This window comes from Anolis carolinensis, chromosome 1, assembly GCF_035594765.1.
Source record: "Anolis carolinensis isolate JA03-04 chromosome 1, rAnoCar3.1.pri, whole genome shotgun sequence".
NCBI lineage: Eukaryota > Metazoa > Chordata > Lepidosauria > Squamata > Dactyloidae > Anolis > Anolis carolinensis.
In genome coordinates, this window is record NC_085841.1 from 357,266,700 (window position 1) to 357,284,410 (window position 17,711).

A 17,711-nucleotide genomic window follows, 5' to 3' on the forward strand; every position below is an offset into this window, starting at 1 on the left:
TTGACGTCTTTTATTATTTTGCAGCCTTTCAAGGAGAAATTGGGGAAGTTAAATGAACCGCGTGGAAAAGTATCTTGTCTGTAGCTTTTCAACAACTCCAGCCAGTGTTTTTGCAGAGAGAATTTGTTAAAGTTTCAGCCAAATTGATGTCCTTCCATTGAGCCCACTGTTCCCATAAGGGGAAAACCAGATTGAAGAAGGAAATGCATTTGCAATAGACTGGGGTGAATTCTTTTAAAAGATTTGTATTTTGATTTTTATCCCTCTCTTTATAATCCTGGGCACAGTCCCTTTTAAGGTGGGATAAGAGAGGAATTCCACATCTCCTGAGGTTAAAGAAGTTGTGAGAAAACTGAAAAAATTGAGCTTCCTTTGGTTGCAACCAGAGACCATTTATTACTCACTTTTCTTCAGTTCTATCCGTCTGGTGAAGGAACCAGGAATTTGGAAAGGCTCTCTTTTAAGACTTTTTATAATTGGATGCCATATGAAAAATTAAGTAACTGTAATAGAGTCAGGACTCTTCGGAACATTGGCCACAGGAAGAGGAAATGGAGCATTGTCTTTCACATGAATCAATATATTTGTATAAGGTATCTGTTGTGTGAAAACCCAGAATTATTTCTGAGTATCTGACATGACAACATGTCAGATACTATTACCTTCTAATCCTCCCCTTGGCCTAATTTTTTGTAGTGGCCAATGTAGGATGTTGTCACATGTATGAACAGTTATAGATTGGCAGATCCCTAAACCAATTTAATATATTTTTAAAAAAACATCTGGCACCTCAAATAGTTTGGGCTCTGTTCTTCTATCTAATCACTTATTAAGCATGTACCATGAAATCACAGAATTGCAGTTGGAAGGAACTTACAAGGGTCATTTAGTTCAACTTCCATGTCAATGCAAGTATTAACAACTAAACCATTCCTGGCATGTGGCTATTGACACTCTATTTCTGAGGTAGTCCATTCCATGGTCAGTGGCACTTACCTTCACAATGTTGGGATCCCTTTCCTTGTATTTGGTCTCTGGAGCAATATGATACAATTGTGTTCTGTTATTCATGGGATAGCACTTCAGACATGATTTCTCATGACATGGCCAAAGTAAAACAGTCTCAGCTTACACTTCTGGTAATCAAGTCTAGAAATACATTCCCTCTTTTTTGCTATCATAACACTGTTATATTTAGTTTGTAGTGTATTAAGATCCCTAGTTGCTTTTCACTTATATTTTGTCAATCCATTCCATATTTGTAAGTCTGATTTTTCCAGCCTCAGTGTAGAACATTAGATTTTTCTCTGTTAAGATTTATTTTGTTAGTCTTGGTCCAGTTCTCCAGTCTACTGAGGTCTTCGTGAGGTATCTGAGGTATCACTGTAGCTCCTAATCCCAATTTTTGTTATTGCAGACCAAATGCACATTCCTTCTGCTTCATCCAAGTTATTTGTAAAGATGATTAAATACACCAGACACAGACCGAATTTTTCACTTTATTTATTATCAACCAATTAGTTGGAATTCCACCTAATAATAGTGTTGTGTTTCTCATACTTTTGAAAATCAAAAGTATCTTGGAAGTGGGACTTTCCATAATACTGCTAATTCCATAATCCATCCAAAGCATTTTTCTGATCCCGATTGTTTGTAACACTTACCGAACTAGGTGTGACTCTTTCATAGTAGTCACAGCATTCTTAGGGTTAGAGTTCACAGACCAACTCTATAATGATCTTTTCTCAGCACTGTGCTTGGATTCCCAGCATTTTGCAGATCCTTAGTCTCTCTCCAGCTTCGTATCTGTCCCCAGCCTCATAAATAAGTGTAAATACTATCCTACTTGTGTTGTGTATTCTATGTTGTATTGTGTATTTTTTTAATCTGCAGTTGATTTAATACACTGATACAAGTCTGCAGATAAGGAGGGCCAGCTGGACAGCAAAATAAGCTCTCTGGGACAAGGTCCTAAATTGTCTCTTTGGAGCTGGATCTTGTGTTAAACAGTAGTTGGCATTCCCTATGAGACTTCTTGCCAGGCCCAGTTCTTATTTTTCACTTCCTAGGAACAACTGTTATCTACCTCCAACAACCTCATTTATCATCATTCATATCCTGATTTCTCCCCATCCATCCATTTTAATAAAAATCTGTCTTGTAGAACAGATATTTCCTGAAAATCATATAGCCAACTTTCTACTTGAGGTTTTATATGGGGATTTATTGGAACCTGAAATGTTCCAAGGAGTCCTCCAGAATAAAAGTTGATTTGTTAACTTCCATTATTAATTCACAATCAAGAATTTGGGTTTCAAGGATAAAAGATCCAAGCATAATTTAATTATGTTATTGCTTACCCTCTTCTTTTCTCAGTTTTCATCAATCAACGTTTCCTACATTTGCTATCTAGATATGGCTTGCTTCTGCATCTAGGGTTTGTGGTGGAGATAGAAGATTTGTTCTCATTGACCAGAAACCTTGCTTCCTGCTGAGCACAACAGTCTCAATTGCAGGCTTTCCAAATATATTTAGTTCCCTGCCTGCAGCACTAGTTCAGTCTTCCTGCTGGGATCTATGACCAGAAACAGATTTTATTGTAAAAATTCTCATCTCACTTTGATTGCCCCAGATTTAAAAGAACGGCTATCCTCTCAGCCCCATCACAGCTCCCACACAAGTTTGTTGTGAGATAACAAACGTGTAGTGCTTTGCTAAATACCTACTCAAGAGCTAAGTAGTATTAATAGCCAGTCATCAATCCTCCAAGTAATGAGAAAGCTTCAACAGATGCAAGGCCTTGCCCACCCACTCCCCGGATGGATCACAGCAGGACGAGAGGAGAGGACTCTGCCTCGCCCTGAAAGACAGAAGTGCAACCAGAGAAGCAACACTGATGGCTCTTCCTGAAGCTATGGCAGAAATGCAGATACCACACAGAGGCTTGTGACAAATGCCTGCAAAGTATCTGTGCACATGGCAAAACCACAGGAATCCGATACACTGATTTGTAACCTCTAGCTTCATATTCAAAAACAAAAGGAATCAGCATTTTGATGCAAAGTTAAAATTACCCACAATCCCATGAATCAAAATCACTCCAGAGTATGCATTTGGGAACAACAAGAAACTGCCCGTATTTCAAAATATTCTGAATATTAATACAAGCCAAAGTACCACCTAATAGAAATGTGGAAGTGTACGTGTACATTGCATTGTCCTGGCATTGTTGAGGGTCTTCAAATGATTTCTCACTCAAAGTGACACTAAGGCATCTATCGTAGGGTTTTCTTGGCAATGTTTGCCATTAAATTCTGTGGCAAACGAATGAACTGACCAGTGTTAGTTTACAGCTAGTGGTTAAACACACCAACTGGCCTCATTAGCTCAGCGTTTTGTGTTTAAAGTAAAGAAGGGTCTTGCCTGATGTTTTGCTCCTTACAAAAGTAGTGCTTTTGGTTATTGGAGGGAACTTGACATGGAGCTTATTTCCTGGGAAAGTCTTTATGGTATAATCCTGATGTGATGATACAAACTTAATTTCTTTGAATATGAATAACACTTTAAAAAATAATTCAGGATGTGAGGGATTTCTGTATATACTTACTACCCTTTATTATATCACTGAATTCCAGTTTGCACATTGAGCAGGTATACAAGGTCTTGTGTTATCTTGCAGACCAAGCATAGATCCCATTGTTAGTCCCAACCTGAATAGACCCTCTAAATAAATAGGGTTTTAGGAGTTGAAAAAACCCATTGGATTTAACAATAAATTGATTATACCAGTGGTTCTCAAAGTCTGATCTTCCAGATACTTTGGACCAACTCCAAAAGTTTCAGCCAGTTATCAACAATGCTCTACAGCTGTTCACCACAGATTTGCACTGGAGGATCTAAACTTTTTAATTAAATCTGTGAATAATATAACAAGAGTCAAACCTGCAAATGTGGAGGGCCAGTTGTACACTGAGCCACCAGAAAATGTAAGTGCTACTATCTCAGCCACCCATTTGAACCATTTTGGAGTACTTTGGAATTCAGAATTCTGGATAAAGGATGCTCAACCTGTAACAGGAACACAACCACAGGACTATGTAAGATAAAATAAAGAAGTCCAAATGTTAGAACCTTGGCCGTAAGGGTTTGCTTTAGAGCAACAGATTGGTGCATCCTTCATCCCAGTCTAGCATTCATCATTCAGAACACTAGGTGGGATGAATTAAGAGCTGTGTGCCCACCACCCACCTTCATCTCGTGCTTCAAGGAAGGAAAACCCATTTGCTTGCATTAGGAGAAGCTGGTTTTATGAGAAGAAAAGGCTTTATGCTTATGGCAGAGTAGCACCATAAAACTTTAATCAAAATAGCATTTCAGTGCTTGTGCAAATAAAACCCTGAAGTGGGGTTAGAAACCGCAGAATTTAATAATAATAATAATAAAGTCTGGCTCTATTTTAGAACTTTTTACAAGTCTGTTTCTGAAACCTCAAAACACACCAAACAAAATGATTATTCACATCTTCCATTAGCCTCTCAGCAAAGTGACTTACAAGCGTTTCCCATTCCCACCCTGAAAAGAAAAAAGCACACGCAAGACTCACACACATACAACCACTGTTTTTAAAGTACATTTCTGTTCAGTGAGGTTTTTTTAATACTTAAACACAGCTGGCTTCACAACTTTTTAAAAAGGGGGGAGATAGAAAAATGATGGCAGCTCAGCCATAGTGCAGACGGCAGCAATTTTCACCTGAGGTTTTGCTTCGCTTGCTCCGCTCCGGTCTGGGTTGCTCAGTCCCAAGTTAGCCGGGATGCCAAAACAGCCCGCTGAAGGCATCTTGCAAGGCTCGATGACAAGCCAGGGAGGAAGTGTAGCCACCAGCCAGATCCTGCGGGGAGGCAGCTCGGACGTGGTTTAGATACCTGGAACAAAGAGAGACATTGTTTGAGTGGATAGAGACAAACATTTCATCCTCCAGGAGGGAACTGAAAGAAAATCCAATTTCTCTGGTTCCCACCGCTTAAATGCATTTCCACAGATGCTGAAATTGGAAACTGGAGAAACTAAAGTGAGGTTTGCTTTCCTTGTTCGATTAAGGCATCACGTAATTAGAGTAGGTGGAAGGGATTTGATATCTCACCTGATCCAGCATCTTCCTGCCTAGAAACAGGACATAATCTGGACCTTCATAGCAGACGCTGGTCCAAGTTTTTCTTGAACCTTTAAAGAAGGAGATGGCAACTGCAACTGTCTCCCAATTACTTGCTTTAATTTAAATTACTTTTAAGCAGAAATGCAGGGGAAAGTCCAAGAACAAAATCTATACATCTGTTTGCAAAATCCCAGAATCCCAGAGTTGAAAGAGACCTCGAGGGTCATCCAGTCCAACTCTATTCTTGCACACAAAACAAAGCACTCCAGACAGATGGCCATCTATCTTCCAGAGAAGGAGACTTCACAATACTCCCAGGAAACATATTGCACTGTCAAACAGCTCTTACCATCCACGTTGTTCTTAATGTTTAGGTGGAATATCTTTTCTTGCAGTTTGAATCCATTGCTCTGTGTCCTAGTCTCTAGAGCAGAAAAAAGCCTACTTCTTCAATATGACATCTTTTAAATTTTTAAACGGCTATTGAGTCCATTTGGTGTCATCTGCAAATCTGCATGTCCTCAATTTCATCATCTAACATCTAATAACAAACTCAAGACAGAAACTGTGGCACCCTTCTGGTCACTTCTCTCCAGGATGAAGAGGAGCCTTTTATGGGTTCAGCCAGTTAGCCAAATCCAAATTCACCTGAAAGTAACTCCCTTCATCATAACTATCTTTGGACAAACTTTAAGCATTCTAAGCTACACTCTCTTCTTGGTATCCCCTTTCATTGCATTGAAAATAATAGGGTTTACTATTATCCACAGTTTTATGTATTCATGCAAAGTCTGAGAATGTATCCCCTGCAGTTATGAGGATCATACAGTATAGTTGTAAACTACAACAGAAGGAAAGAAAAACCTACTTGCTATGGCAAAGTTTTAAAAGCCCCAATTCAGGTGTTACACAGTTAATATTATACACTTACTATTACTCAGTAAAATTATCACACCAGCCGACTCCTATAAATGCCCTGAGGGAAGCTACTTTCCATGTGTGTGTTTTTAAAAACTGGAACTATGTTTTGCATTGAACAAAGGCCAACGAAGAAAGGAAAACCTTTGGAAAGTTGCCCTGGACCTCAACTTCCAGAAGCCCCCAGGCAGTTGTTGCCCCAAATCTCTATAGTCTCCTCAGAATTGACACTGGAGTCAAGAAATCAGAAGACTAGGATTGAAAAGGGCAGCCAAAAAGATTCTTAATTGTAAAGAAGATATGATTAGTTAGAAAAGACAACACAGTAGAAGGCAGCAGAAAAAGAGAATAGACTCCCTCAAGGAAGCTGCAGCCTTCGGTTTGCAAGAACTGAGTCGGGCAGTTGATGTAACTTGGAGGTCTCTAATTGATAAGATCACCATAAGTTGAAGTCATCTTGATGGCAATTAATAACAACAGCATCTCAAAAATGAGTTCTCTTCCAGGTCTGAGGACTCTTTCCCGTGTGAGTTAAAAGGCCATCTAAGTCTTTCCTTCCTGTTATGAGTAGGAACACAGAGCTTTGGACCACCTTCATGATACATCTCAGTTACTCTTTCCCATCCCTCTGTCTTTGGAACATGAAGGCATCTACAGCGATGTACAATGAGAAAACTTGGGCCAAAACCTCTGTGGGTGTTTATGGCAGGCTTTAAAGGACCCCTTTCTTGGTTTGGGAGAAACTACTGGGAGTGAATCATAACAAGCACAGGATCTTGGCAGTAAGGGCCACTCTTAGGAGCCAAATGGGAACCACGTGAACACCCAAATGGTTTCCGGCTGCCAGCTACCAATCTTCATCCAACCATGCCATAAGTGGACAATTGACTGCTTTGGCTGTTAACTTTTACACTACACTATCACAAATCAGTACCAGCTTCCACATTTCTGCATCAAGCCACCATTTGTGACTAGTTGGTCCAACTTGCTCCTGGGAAGGTTGAGTCATTCCCTCCCTCCCCACTTGGCAGTGTAAGCGTAAACTCGCAACCCACCCACAGCCTTTTGCACATTGTCCCGAGAAACCCAAAACAGCCACAGGGCCAGCAGGAAAGTGCCCAAGACCACCAGTAAAAGAGCCCAAACACTTACATCTTCTAATTTACAATGCCACTGGTTTCCATAAAGGTTGCATAAAACAGGTCACCTTTTGTAGAGGTAATTTCATAAACAAGCAAGAACCTTCTCCACACTGTAATAGTGTGAAAAAAAACCCAGCCAAAATAAAACAAAGGGACATATATTTTTTTAAAAGAAAATGATTAACTCCAGTTTCCCAAAAAGCATTTCTTGCACCTACTTCCCCAAATAGGCAAACGTGAGCACTATTTCTAAGTAGGTTATTTCTGTAAAGGTGCTACATTGACAGAACAGAGAAGGCAAACATGGTGTTTTCTGTTGAGGTCAGTTATGTTGCAGCGTCTGCAGAGAGGAGGAAATGGCATGAAGCCCCATTTTGGATGAAAACACATGCTCCTCCTCTCTTTGCTTCCCAGAGAAGGGACACTTACTTAATGTCATGAAACTATCCTTAAAATTAAAACCAGCAAAAAATATAATACAAGAAATAGACAAAACAGTTGGCCTTCTACATTTGTGGTTTGACAAATCCAGTCCCTCCACTCACACTTATTGCAACTATTTCACATTGTCACTGTGTTCGTTGATGTGGCCAAATTGGTGGCCAACCTCCTGAGGACAAGCCTCTTTGTATTGAGCTGAGCTGAAAGTTGATCATCAGACACACAGTCCATCCTTGGGCTATACCAGCTTGATAAAGACCAGACAGTCTGCAATCAAATGGTAGAGACTTCAGGAGCCCAGAACATCTACACACCATAATGAGGGAGGCGAGGAGGACATTGTGGAAGAAGATACATATCCTGTCAGCCTTTGAGGTATATCAATTTGATATGCCTCTCTGCCTCGAAGTGTGGCAGAAGCTCCTTCATTGGAGGCTTTTAAGTAGAGACTGGATAGCTATCTGTCAGAGTATTTTGAATGTGATTTTCCTGCTTCTTGGCAGGGGGTTGGACTGGATGGACCATGAGGTTTCTTCCAACTCTATGATTCTGTGATTCTATGAGTGTTTGAGTAGGATTCTGGGAGACCAGGGTTTGAATCTGCATTCAGCTATGGGTGATCTTTAACAAGTTACACTCTTTCAATCTTAAGAGGAAGGCAATGGTTGTATTTTATGACTATTTTATGACTGTTTTAACTGTTTTAATCATTTTAGTTTATTGTATATCAGTGTAACAGCATCAATTGCCACTTGTAAGCCTCCCTGAGTCCCCTTGGGTGAGAAGGGCGGGGTATAAATAATTGAAATAAATAAATAATAAAATGGTGAACTTCCTCTGAATACATCATGCCAAGAAAACCCTCCAACATAAGTTGGAGTTGGCGTGAAGACACAGAATAACAACACTCAAGTGAGAGGCCCTCTCTCACCTTGCTCTGACAATTAGTTTTTGACACACAATTTACTCAGGGCGAAGCAGACATAAAGGATAGCCAAGAGCCAGGCGTTCCTCCCTACCCATCTGCCCCCCTAATGGCCCCAAACAGCCTCTTACCCTCTTTCAACATAGCCCCAGGACATTTTCCCACATGGAAGCTGACAGAATCTCCATCAGAGAGGCAAAACCGTATCTCCACACCCTGTAATATTACTCTTACATTCCTGTTAGTCCTGAAGGGGTTTATCCTTTTATCTGGTTACTTTGGGAAAGGAGAAAAAAACCTATAAACACAAAGGCATCCTTCTTCAAATGGCAAAGCGATTGGACCTGGCATGCTTCTTTAAGATCTTATTAGTTGGGAGGCCTCTTGAATAACTCAAGATGTGTGAATTGTGAATATTTGCTTCACGCAGCCAAGAAGGAGGCTTAATCTAATATTTACAGGGTGGAATAAGTTAAATGTTGCCAGATATTAACTACAAACTGGCAACGATGGGCAGAAGTCTCCTTGGCTTTCGTACCAGGAGTTGGTCTAGGATTAAAGTTTCCCTTCAAGGAGAAAAGGCAGGACTCACAAGTCCTGAATTCCCACATGTTGCCTCTTCAAGGAGTTTGGGTTTAAAAAGAGAGAGAGAATGCACAAAATACCAAGGGGAGAAGAGGAGGAGGAGGATTTCTAACTATAATCCAGCAGAACTCACTTGATCTCTCTCTTCAAGTCTTCATATTTAATGCCCAAAGGCTAGCAAGAGATATACAGCAAAGCTGCTGTGAGTTTTCTGGGCAGTATGACCATGTTCCAAAAGCATATATGCCAATTAGTTCCAGGCAAATTAGTATCTCCATTAGTCGCAAATTAGTTTCTAGGCAAAGTATAAAGCCCTAGTTGATTTAGGTCCATATTCCCTACAGGATCACCTACTCCCATGCAATTTATCCCATACATTGAGGTCCTCTGGGGGACTTTTACTTCAGCCAAATAAGATGGCTAGCAGAAGATCACCCAAAAGACCTTTTTACCAGCTGCCCCCAGATTGTGGAATGACCTGCTAGAAGAGCTTCAACATCTAAACATGCTTATTACTTCTGGCAGGCGTATCCAGTTGAGTTTGAACTGAATTTTAAACTGATATTTTTATATGTTTTAATGTGTAAATGGTTGGTGCTCTAATGTTATTCTTATGAGTTTTTGATCTATGTGTCTTAAATTTTAAAATTAATTTTAGTTATAAAACCATCTGTTCACATTTTCTGGGGTTTATTTGTGGTATTTATTTATTTGCAGTATTTATATACCTCCCTTTTCAACCCCGAAAGTGACTCAGGGCGGTTCACAGTGTTGGCAACAATTCAATGCCCTCAATAAAAAACAGGATAAAACATCAGAGTTGACCCTCCTCTAATAAAACATTAAACATTATTAAATACATCACATAAAATAACATCATATATCACACAAAGACATAGCCGTTGGATTAGGGGTGCAGACCCTCCATTAAAGTGAAAAAACATTGAATAAAAAAACAACTATTTTTTTTTACCAAAGAGAACACTTTTCTAAGAATCCTTAGGTCCTCTAGTGTGACTCTATGGTCAACTTTCAACAGAAGAGTTTTGGAGGCCCATTATTATTATTATTATTGTATTATTGTACACTGCTTCAGTTCCAGGTGCCACCTAATGGGAAGGATGATAGCAAAAGAGGTGTGTATCTGGAGGAGAGCAACCCAGATGATGGAGGGCCTGGAAGACTATTCCTCTGAGAGACAGTTGAATGAGCTAGATATGTATAGCTTGAGGCAGTGAAGATTCAGTCAAGACATACATGATCTTACTACAAAGTGGATCAGCTTCATTCCCAGCAGCTTCAGAGGACTGGATAAAACATCGTGGAAATCACAGGTTTTGACTAAATACTAGGAGGAAACCTATTAATATGAGGTGTTTTGACAGTAGGAAGCTGTTTGCCTTGGGCCATCCTTTTGAATGCAAGCATAGGCTGAATGACTATTTTCAAATGTTTTTGATGGTGCATCTTGCTTTGCAAATTCTCCACTGAGCAAAGAGTTGACGTAGATAATGGCTGAGATTCCATAAAACTCTAAAAAATTTTGTTCTATCAAATATAACACAGGATCTAATCAATAACATGATAGTCCTGCCTACTTAGTGAACTCACGTTTTTAGTGCAATAACAAATACTCCACCAAATTGAAGAGAGTTTACATCCTATATCTTGGCAGTTGGCATTTTGCTTCCTTGAGGTTCTGCCACCCCACAACCACAGAGCAAGGACTGTTTTACCACCCTTTTCACATTAACCCACATCTGCGCTGCTTTAATTCCTTTATGGCTATCACATCTCTGAACTGGATTCCTGCGGTTCCTGGCAGAGTTCCAGGTCTTTTCATGTCCACCTTTTACCCGACGACAGAAGGGCATGTGGCAGGGCAGAGGGATGTGGTCTGCATAGCTGGGCAACCGAAGCTGTTTCTAAACATCAAACTCAGCTGGGTTTTCCAACCTGTAGGAAAAACCTGGGCACTCACTAAGCAAAGCCAGCACATTCAGACCTGTAGCTGAGTGACTTACTTGAAAGTTTGCGCATTTTGAGAAAGTAGGAAAAAGGAAGTTTGTTCAGTTCCACACAGCGTCCTCTGGTTCTTGTTTGTAGTGAGAGAAGAATAAACCCTCTGTTTGCTTCTGTGGTTTCTTCTTTTAAAGGAAGAAAATCAGCCAAGATTCTTTTGATACAGAGAGCTGGCTTCTACTCTGAAGTCTGCCCAAACAAGTTCCTTTTTTAGCTCTCCTGGCCTCCCTGAGTTCAGTGGTATCATAATCTCCAGAAGCGTTGAGGGGTTTATTCCCATACTACTTTGTTGGTTAAAGATAGCCAGTCCTGAACCTTTTAACAATTCTATGGGGAGTCTTGCAGTTAGTGAAAGCATTGTTAGGCTCTTTATCCAATGCTATTCTAACATCTGAGGAACAAAATATGCACGACCACATCACAAATGATACCGTATTTTCCATTTAAGGGAATGATAAAGTTGGGGAGGACCTCAAAGGCCATCCAGTTCACCCTGTTGGGTAGAACTCAAATGCCAGCCCTATTGTATCTCCAGGAGGGCACTGTAGATAGACTGAGCCCTGAAACTAAGCAGGAAGGCAAGAAACTATAACTTTGGTCCACCAGGACTCAGCACTATTTTCAGTCCAACCTATTCACAGCAACGGTTGAGATAGATGGATATTTTAAGCATCAGTATTTTGTAGAACATCAGAGTAACGCAAACAATGAAAAAGTGTGCATGAGCAAAACGTTTTTTCTGTATCTAATACATATCTGGCAATCCTTATCTGAAGTCTATGCGATCAGGACAGCATGTATCAAGAGCTTTTGTTGGAGAGGATGTTTCCAAGTCTGGCACCGTATGTCTTAAAATTCTGGTTTTAAAATTGCCGCCACAGCATTTATAGCATAGCACAAATGACAGCAAACAATACATGTGCGAGCACATGTTGGCTATTGTCAAGATGAAGTTGATCAGGATCTCCTAAAACAGACCAGCAGTTGAATCTATCATTCTTATTTCTCACAATGCTTCCAACAAATTTGAGTCCACCACCTTCCAAGTTAGTCTATTCCATTCCCTAACAATTATTATTATCTAGATTCTAGAAGTTCTTCCCAAGATTTAGTTGGAGTAGCTGTTGCTTTGGGTTCTAGCTTCTGGAGCAAAAGAAAACAAGTTTACTTCATCTTCCATATTACAGTCTTCTGGATATTTGAAGGTGACTATTATATTACCTGACAGTCTCCTTCCTCCTAATACGGCTTGATTTCCAGACTTTTGATAATCATAGTCACCTTGCTCTCGACATGTTCTAGGTTATCAATATTGTTCTTGAACTGTGGTATCCAGAACTACACACTCCTTCAGGTGAGTGTCTCACCAAAGCAGAGTAAAGTGGAACTCTTATATCTCTTGATCTGAGATATTACATTCTCTTGATATCTGGGACTTCATTGGCCTATTTTACTATGACATCACACTGTTAGGTCTGCTGTCTAGAAAGACTTCTGTTACGTTTATATCCTGCCTTCCTCCAACTTAGTACAGTGTACTAAGGATGTCATACTTTGGATGTATTATGATCCGATGTGGCCTACTAGAAAAAGATAATGCTTAGTAAAACTGAAGAAAATTGGAAAATAAAAGGACACACTACAAGTGGACTGACTCAAGGAAGTCATGGTCAAGTCGAAAAGACCTGAGCAAAGCAGTTGATGATTTTGGAGGCCTCTGATTCAGCGAGTCACCGTAAAACAAAATCAACTTGATGCAAACAACAACTAAATCCACTTAGTTACTCCTGTCAAGACAGCCTGCTTTTGGAGAAAACAAAGAGAACAGGAAGAAATTGGTGTTTCTACCACCTATCCCTGAATAAAGAAAACTAGTAAACCAATTGCTTCTCTTAGTCCCTTCTGGAGGACTTTTTAACATATATGCACTAAATTTTCACAGGAAAGAGCATTTAAACACCCAGTTCACTCCAATCTGAACTGGCAAAATTTAGTCAAAGCTTTTCAGCTTAGTTCTTTTGAGTCTACAAACTGGCTCTTGAAGACATGACCATGCTATAAACATTTGGACACTGGGGAAAACTTCAATGGTAAACAGACAACCATGCGCACACCACAGATTATTATTTCTCTCACTCCATGCTTCAGAGAGCTGGCATTGAGAGGGCAAAGTGGTTAGTTCTTCCTGGGAATGTGGATGACGGCTGGAATCTCCCTCCAATGCTGCCTAGAATCAGGCAGCTCTCGCTGTGTGAATTTTCAAGTTGGATCATCTACCACACAGACTCCATCTGCTAGTATTTGTCATGCAGATGTTTCCCTCCCCAAAATCTGCTGTCCAGATGTCTTATGGGCAGCATGGGGAAGATAAGATTTACTCACCAGTTGTTTGACAGGGTGAGAGAAAGTTGTTCCCCAAGTAGCAAACTTTACTGGCTTCTTGATTTAACCTCAGTAGTAGTAGGGATAGAGCACAGGGGGAGATGAAGACGACGGGAGATCAATTATTGAACTGAGAGAAAAAGATGAGAAGACTGCCAGGAACGCAAACACTTTGTACCTGCCTTCTTGTTTCATTTCAATTTGCTAAATGTTCTCTTCCCTAAAGCCTGGGGTGGATTATTAGGATACCAAGTACATAACACATATTTAGATAAAGTCAATTAAAGACTTAATCTTATAGATCAACATTTAACCCCTCCCTCAAGGCAAACAAAAGATGTTCTGAGGGTTTTGCCATGTCCCCAGGGAAAGGGAACTCAGCAATTATTCTGACTGCTGATTGATGAGACAAAATATAACAAATACTGTAAGCAAAAGGAAAAAAACCTCTAGCTATAGTGAATTTACATTCCAATTTCAACAACATGATTTTGGCAATGGAAACTGACAGGCTGTTAGGAATTGTGGGAGTTGTAGTCCAAAACACCTGGAGGGCCAAAGTTTGCCTAGTATAGATTCAAAAAATCACCTGAAAAACAAGAAAGCCCTCATCTTGAATCTCATTGGTGCCAATGCCAATCTTTACCTGGGGAGCATCTGCCTTGAGAAAAAGTATCAGTCTGGAAGTTTTCTTCAATAGTGTTAAAGACCCACTAAGTGGAATCAATTCTGTGCTCCTGCCTAGGTAGCTTTATTTCTTTCTGAAGAATCTTCCAAAACAGTACCAAAGCCTGGAGTTACTGTCAGTACTTGGATCTGAACTGAATACATTGCAGATATGGATTGTTTATATTATATACTATTTAGTACCTTGCTTTGATCCATCTTTTTGTGAACACATGGACTATCTCTACATTGTCTGAACTCAAAAGCTAAGTAGAATTGGGCATGTAGTGAAAATCACTAGAGAATACTAGGACCTGTTAGTTCTTTTCCTAAAAATATGGTCTACAGTACCCAGTATTCATTGGCGGTCTCCTAGCCAGGTACTAACCTGGTCTGACCTTGCTTAGCTCCCAAGATTAAAAAAGATCTGGTACACTTCTCGGATTTGTGCACGCAGGTCCCGATTCAGGGCAAGTCACTTTAGTGTAAATAACTTTCCCTGGATTGGGATCAAAAAGACTCTATGGAACAAATAGAGGAGGAAATTCTGTCCCTCATGTGCTTGCGGGTTGTTCATGGTTCTTCCTCATAATCCCTTCTTCAGGGATTCCCACTCGCTAAGGTTTACCTCTACAACCTTGCTGAAACTGGAACAGCATAGACTGCCAAGACTGAAATACTGGATTCATGCAGACATTCAAGGAAGATTATACCTTGGTTGCCATTCCTCTTCGAAACTTGGTTGCAAGTCAAACTGATTTCAGTGGAATGTACTGCCTATCCATTTGTGCTGGGATTACAGTCAAAGCTTGGCAAAGTTACCCATGTCTAAGGAATTCTAGGTGTGGTAGCCTCAAAAGTAAAACTCTAGTTACATTTATATAAGATGATCTTTTTCTATGGTTTCACTGAAGAGTCAACTTCAAGTTTGTCACAGTCTTTTCGCTTCGATTTTCATATACAGGGGGTGCTAACTTTACGCTAACTTTTCATTTCCTCCCTCCTTTTTTTCCTGCTAAGTGTCTGGAGTTTTCAACAGGTGCAAAGGCACCCTACTGAGAGAGGCCTAGGTTATGCTGGGTAACAAATGTCTTTTTTAATTTCTTTTTTTCAAGACCCTTCAGTCCCTGGCGTCTTAGATTACTGCAGTGATCTCATCCCTCCGCATTCCACATGCCATCACTTGGCTGCAGGACAGCCATGACGGCTCCAACTAGGTTTTCAGCATGACAACAGAAGGCACAGTGTCCCTCTCCCAACGGAAAAAGGAGAATTTGTTTACCGGCACACTGAGATTGGAAGCACAAGTCACTGCCTGTTTCCAGAAGCTGCGACCCGACTCACAGGGGCCCTACTTAGGTCCGAACCGCTTCCGCCCATCGTCCTCTGAGGAGAGGCATGGCTTAGCTGAAGGCATTCAGTAATGGCAGAGGCACCTGGCCCTTGCATTTGTCATTCTCCCGAGGTCACCGGCCAGCTGTCTGTCCTCTCAACACCCTGCTTCGCCAAAACAGCCAGCGCATTTTCTGCTGCGCTCGGGTTTCCAGGTCCCAAACCCTCCAGATACAGCAAATCAATCATCCCGTCGCAGAAATAACTGCAAGTGAAGCATTTTCACATCCTTGAGAAACAGCGGCTCTGCCTGGCAAGGACATTGCAGTCACAGTCCTTGAGCCAGAATCCAACAAACAGACTCAAGGGTGGAGGTAGATCATACCTGACAACAACCACAAAGTTGTGACTGCGTTTGGGCCATGACTAACTCGGACTTCGCAAGGACATTGGTTGCTAGAGATAGGGTCATGGTGGTGGACAGAATGTCACTAAACATGAGGACTGTTTGTCCCTTTGGCTTTTACCTTCTCCTTCTTTCTATATACTTCTTTCTACACAAACAGCTATGTCTCTGTTGAAAAGTACATGCTCAGGAATATGAATAATCACAAAAGAAAATATCTTCTTCCATCTTTCTGCATAAGAACCCCGTATCTGTGAGAGATACTTTCCCAATTGGACCATGATTGCCTGGACCTGCATGATTGAACACCTTTAAATTACCTGACTTGTGATACATTCCTACCAAAGAGTTCTGTTGAAGGACACATTGGCGGACCTTGCAAATTCTTATAGAACAGTGGTTCTCAACCTGTGGGTCCCCACGTGCTTTGCCCTACAACTCCCAGAAATCCCAGCAAGTTTACCAGCTGTTAGGATTTCTGGGAGTTGAAGGCCAAAACATCTGGGGACTCACAGGTTGAGAACAACTGTTCTATAAGAATTTGCAAGGTCCGCCAATGCAATTCTATGGCAACTTAAGGGGGAATAATACCATATAATCACCTGGAGGAGCTAGCAAATACCTCTATAAAATAATAATAATAATAATAATAATAATAATAATAATAATAATAATAATAATAACAACAACAACAACAACATATTATTATTATTATTATTATTATTAGCAATACCACTTCCTTCCAAGTGCAAATATGATATGGATTTTGCGGTTATGGGGGTCTTATTATAACACCAGCCACACAGATTGGTACTGACTCTTTGTTTCATCTACTGAGTGTATACTTGAGCTTGTGTGACACTGGGCCAAGGATGTTGTTGCTGTTGTTGTTGTGTGCCTTCAAGTCATTTTCAACTTACGGCAACCCAAGGCAACTCTCATAGAGGTCACCTGGCAAGGCTTGTTCAGAGGAGGATTGTTACTGCCATCCTCTGAAGTGAGAGAGTGTGACTCGTCCAAGGACACCTGGTCAGAGATTCAAATCCTGATGCCCTAGAGCAGATATGAGCAAACTTGGGCCCTCCAGGTATTGTGGACTTCAGCTCCCACAATTCCTAAGAGCCTATTGGTTGTTAGGAATTGTGGGAGTTGAAGTCCAAAACATCTGGAGGGCCCAAGTTGGCTCATGCCTGTCCCAGAGCCTTAGTCCAATACTCAAACCACTATACCACAGTGTTTCCTTTTTTGTTGAGGAAGGGACAGTAGCTAAGGTTAAGGTAAACCTTAAATTGTCCCCAAAATTGGTTTGAAATTACATACTGTGTCTGTGGGGAAGGGGGGTAATGACTCAATTTAAATGTGACACCAACTGAGGTGCATAAATTTTACAAGCTCATTTTTAAAATCATAGCACACCACAAAGTAGCTGATGAATCCCACAGAGTTGCTGAAATCATTTGGGTTTATCTCCAACAGCAGCTTCCATGTCAATGGGATGGCTAATCCAGTCCAATTTTTAGTTCAGATTTTAAAAGAGCTATATCCACATTTCTGGACCCTGTGCCCAAATAGGCTCAACGCTTTGGATAGCCCCTTTAAAGTTCAGACTGAAGCCAGGAGTCAGCTTACCACCTCACTTTCATGGGAGCCATCAACTGCCCTTGGCTATCATTGAGAAGGGGATTTGCAGCTGGGGACTTGGAGACACAGAGTCTATAGGAATTCACTGCCTCCTTT

General features: G+C 40.7%; 1 protein-coding gene across 1 annotated transcript in view; it reads right to left on the bottom strand.

Moving 5' to 3' along the window:
- Window positions 1-4,336: 4,336 nt before the first annotated feature.
- Window positions 4,337-17,711, bottom strand: part of mnat1 (MNAT1 component of CDK activating kinase) — a 129,028-nt gene continuing 115,653 nt past the window's right edge. Inside the window, exon 8 of the mRNA XM_003224707.4 lies at window positions 4,337-4,925. Within this exon, the coding sequence (XP_003224755.1) occupies window positions 4,805-4,925 (121 nt within the window). The 3' untranslated portion in view covers window positions 4,337-4,804. The remainder of the gene's footprint in view (window positions 4,926-17,711) is intronic.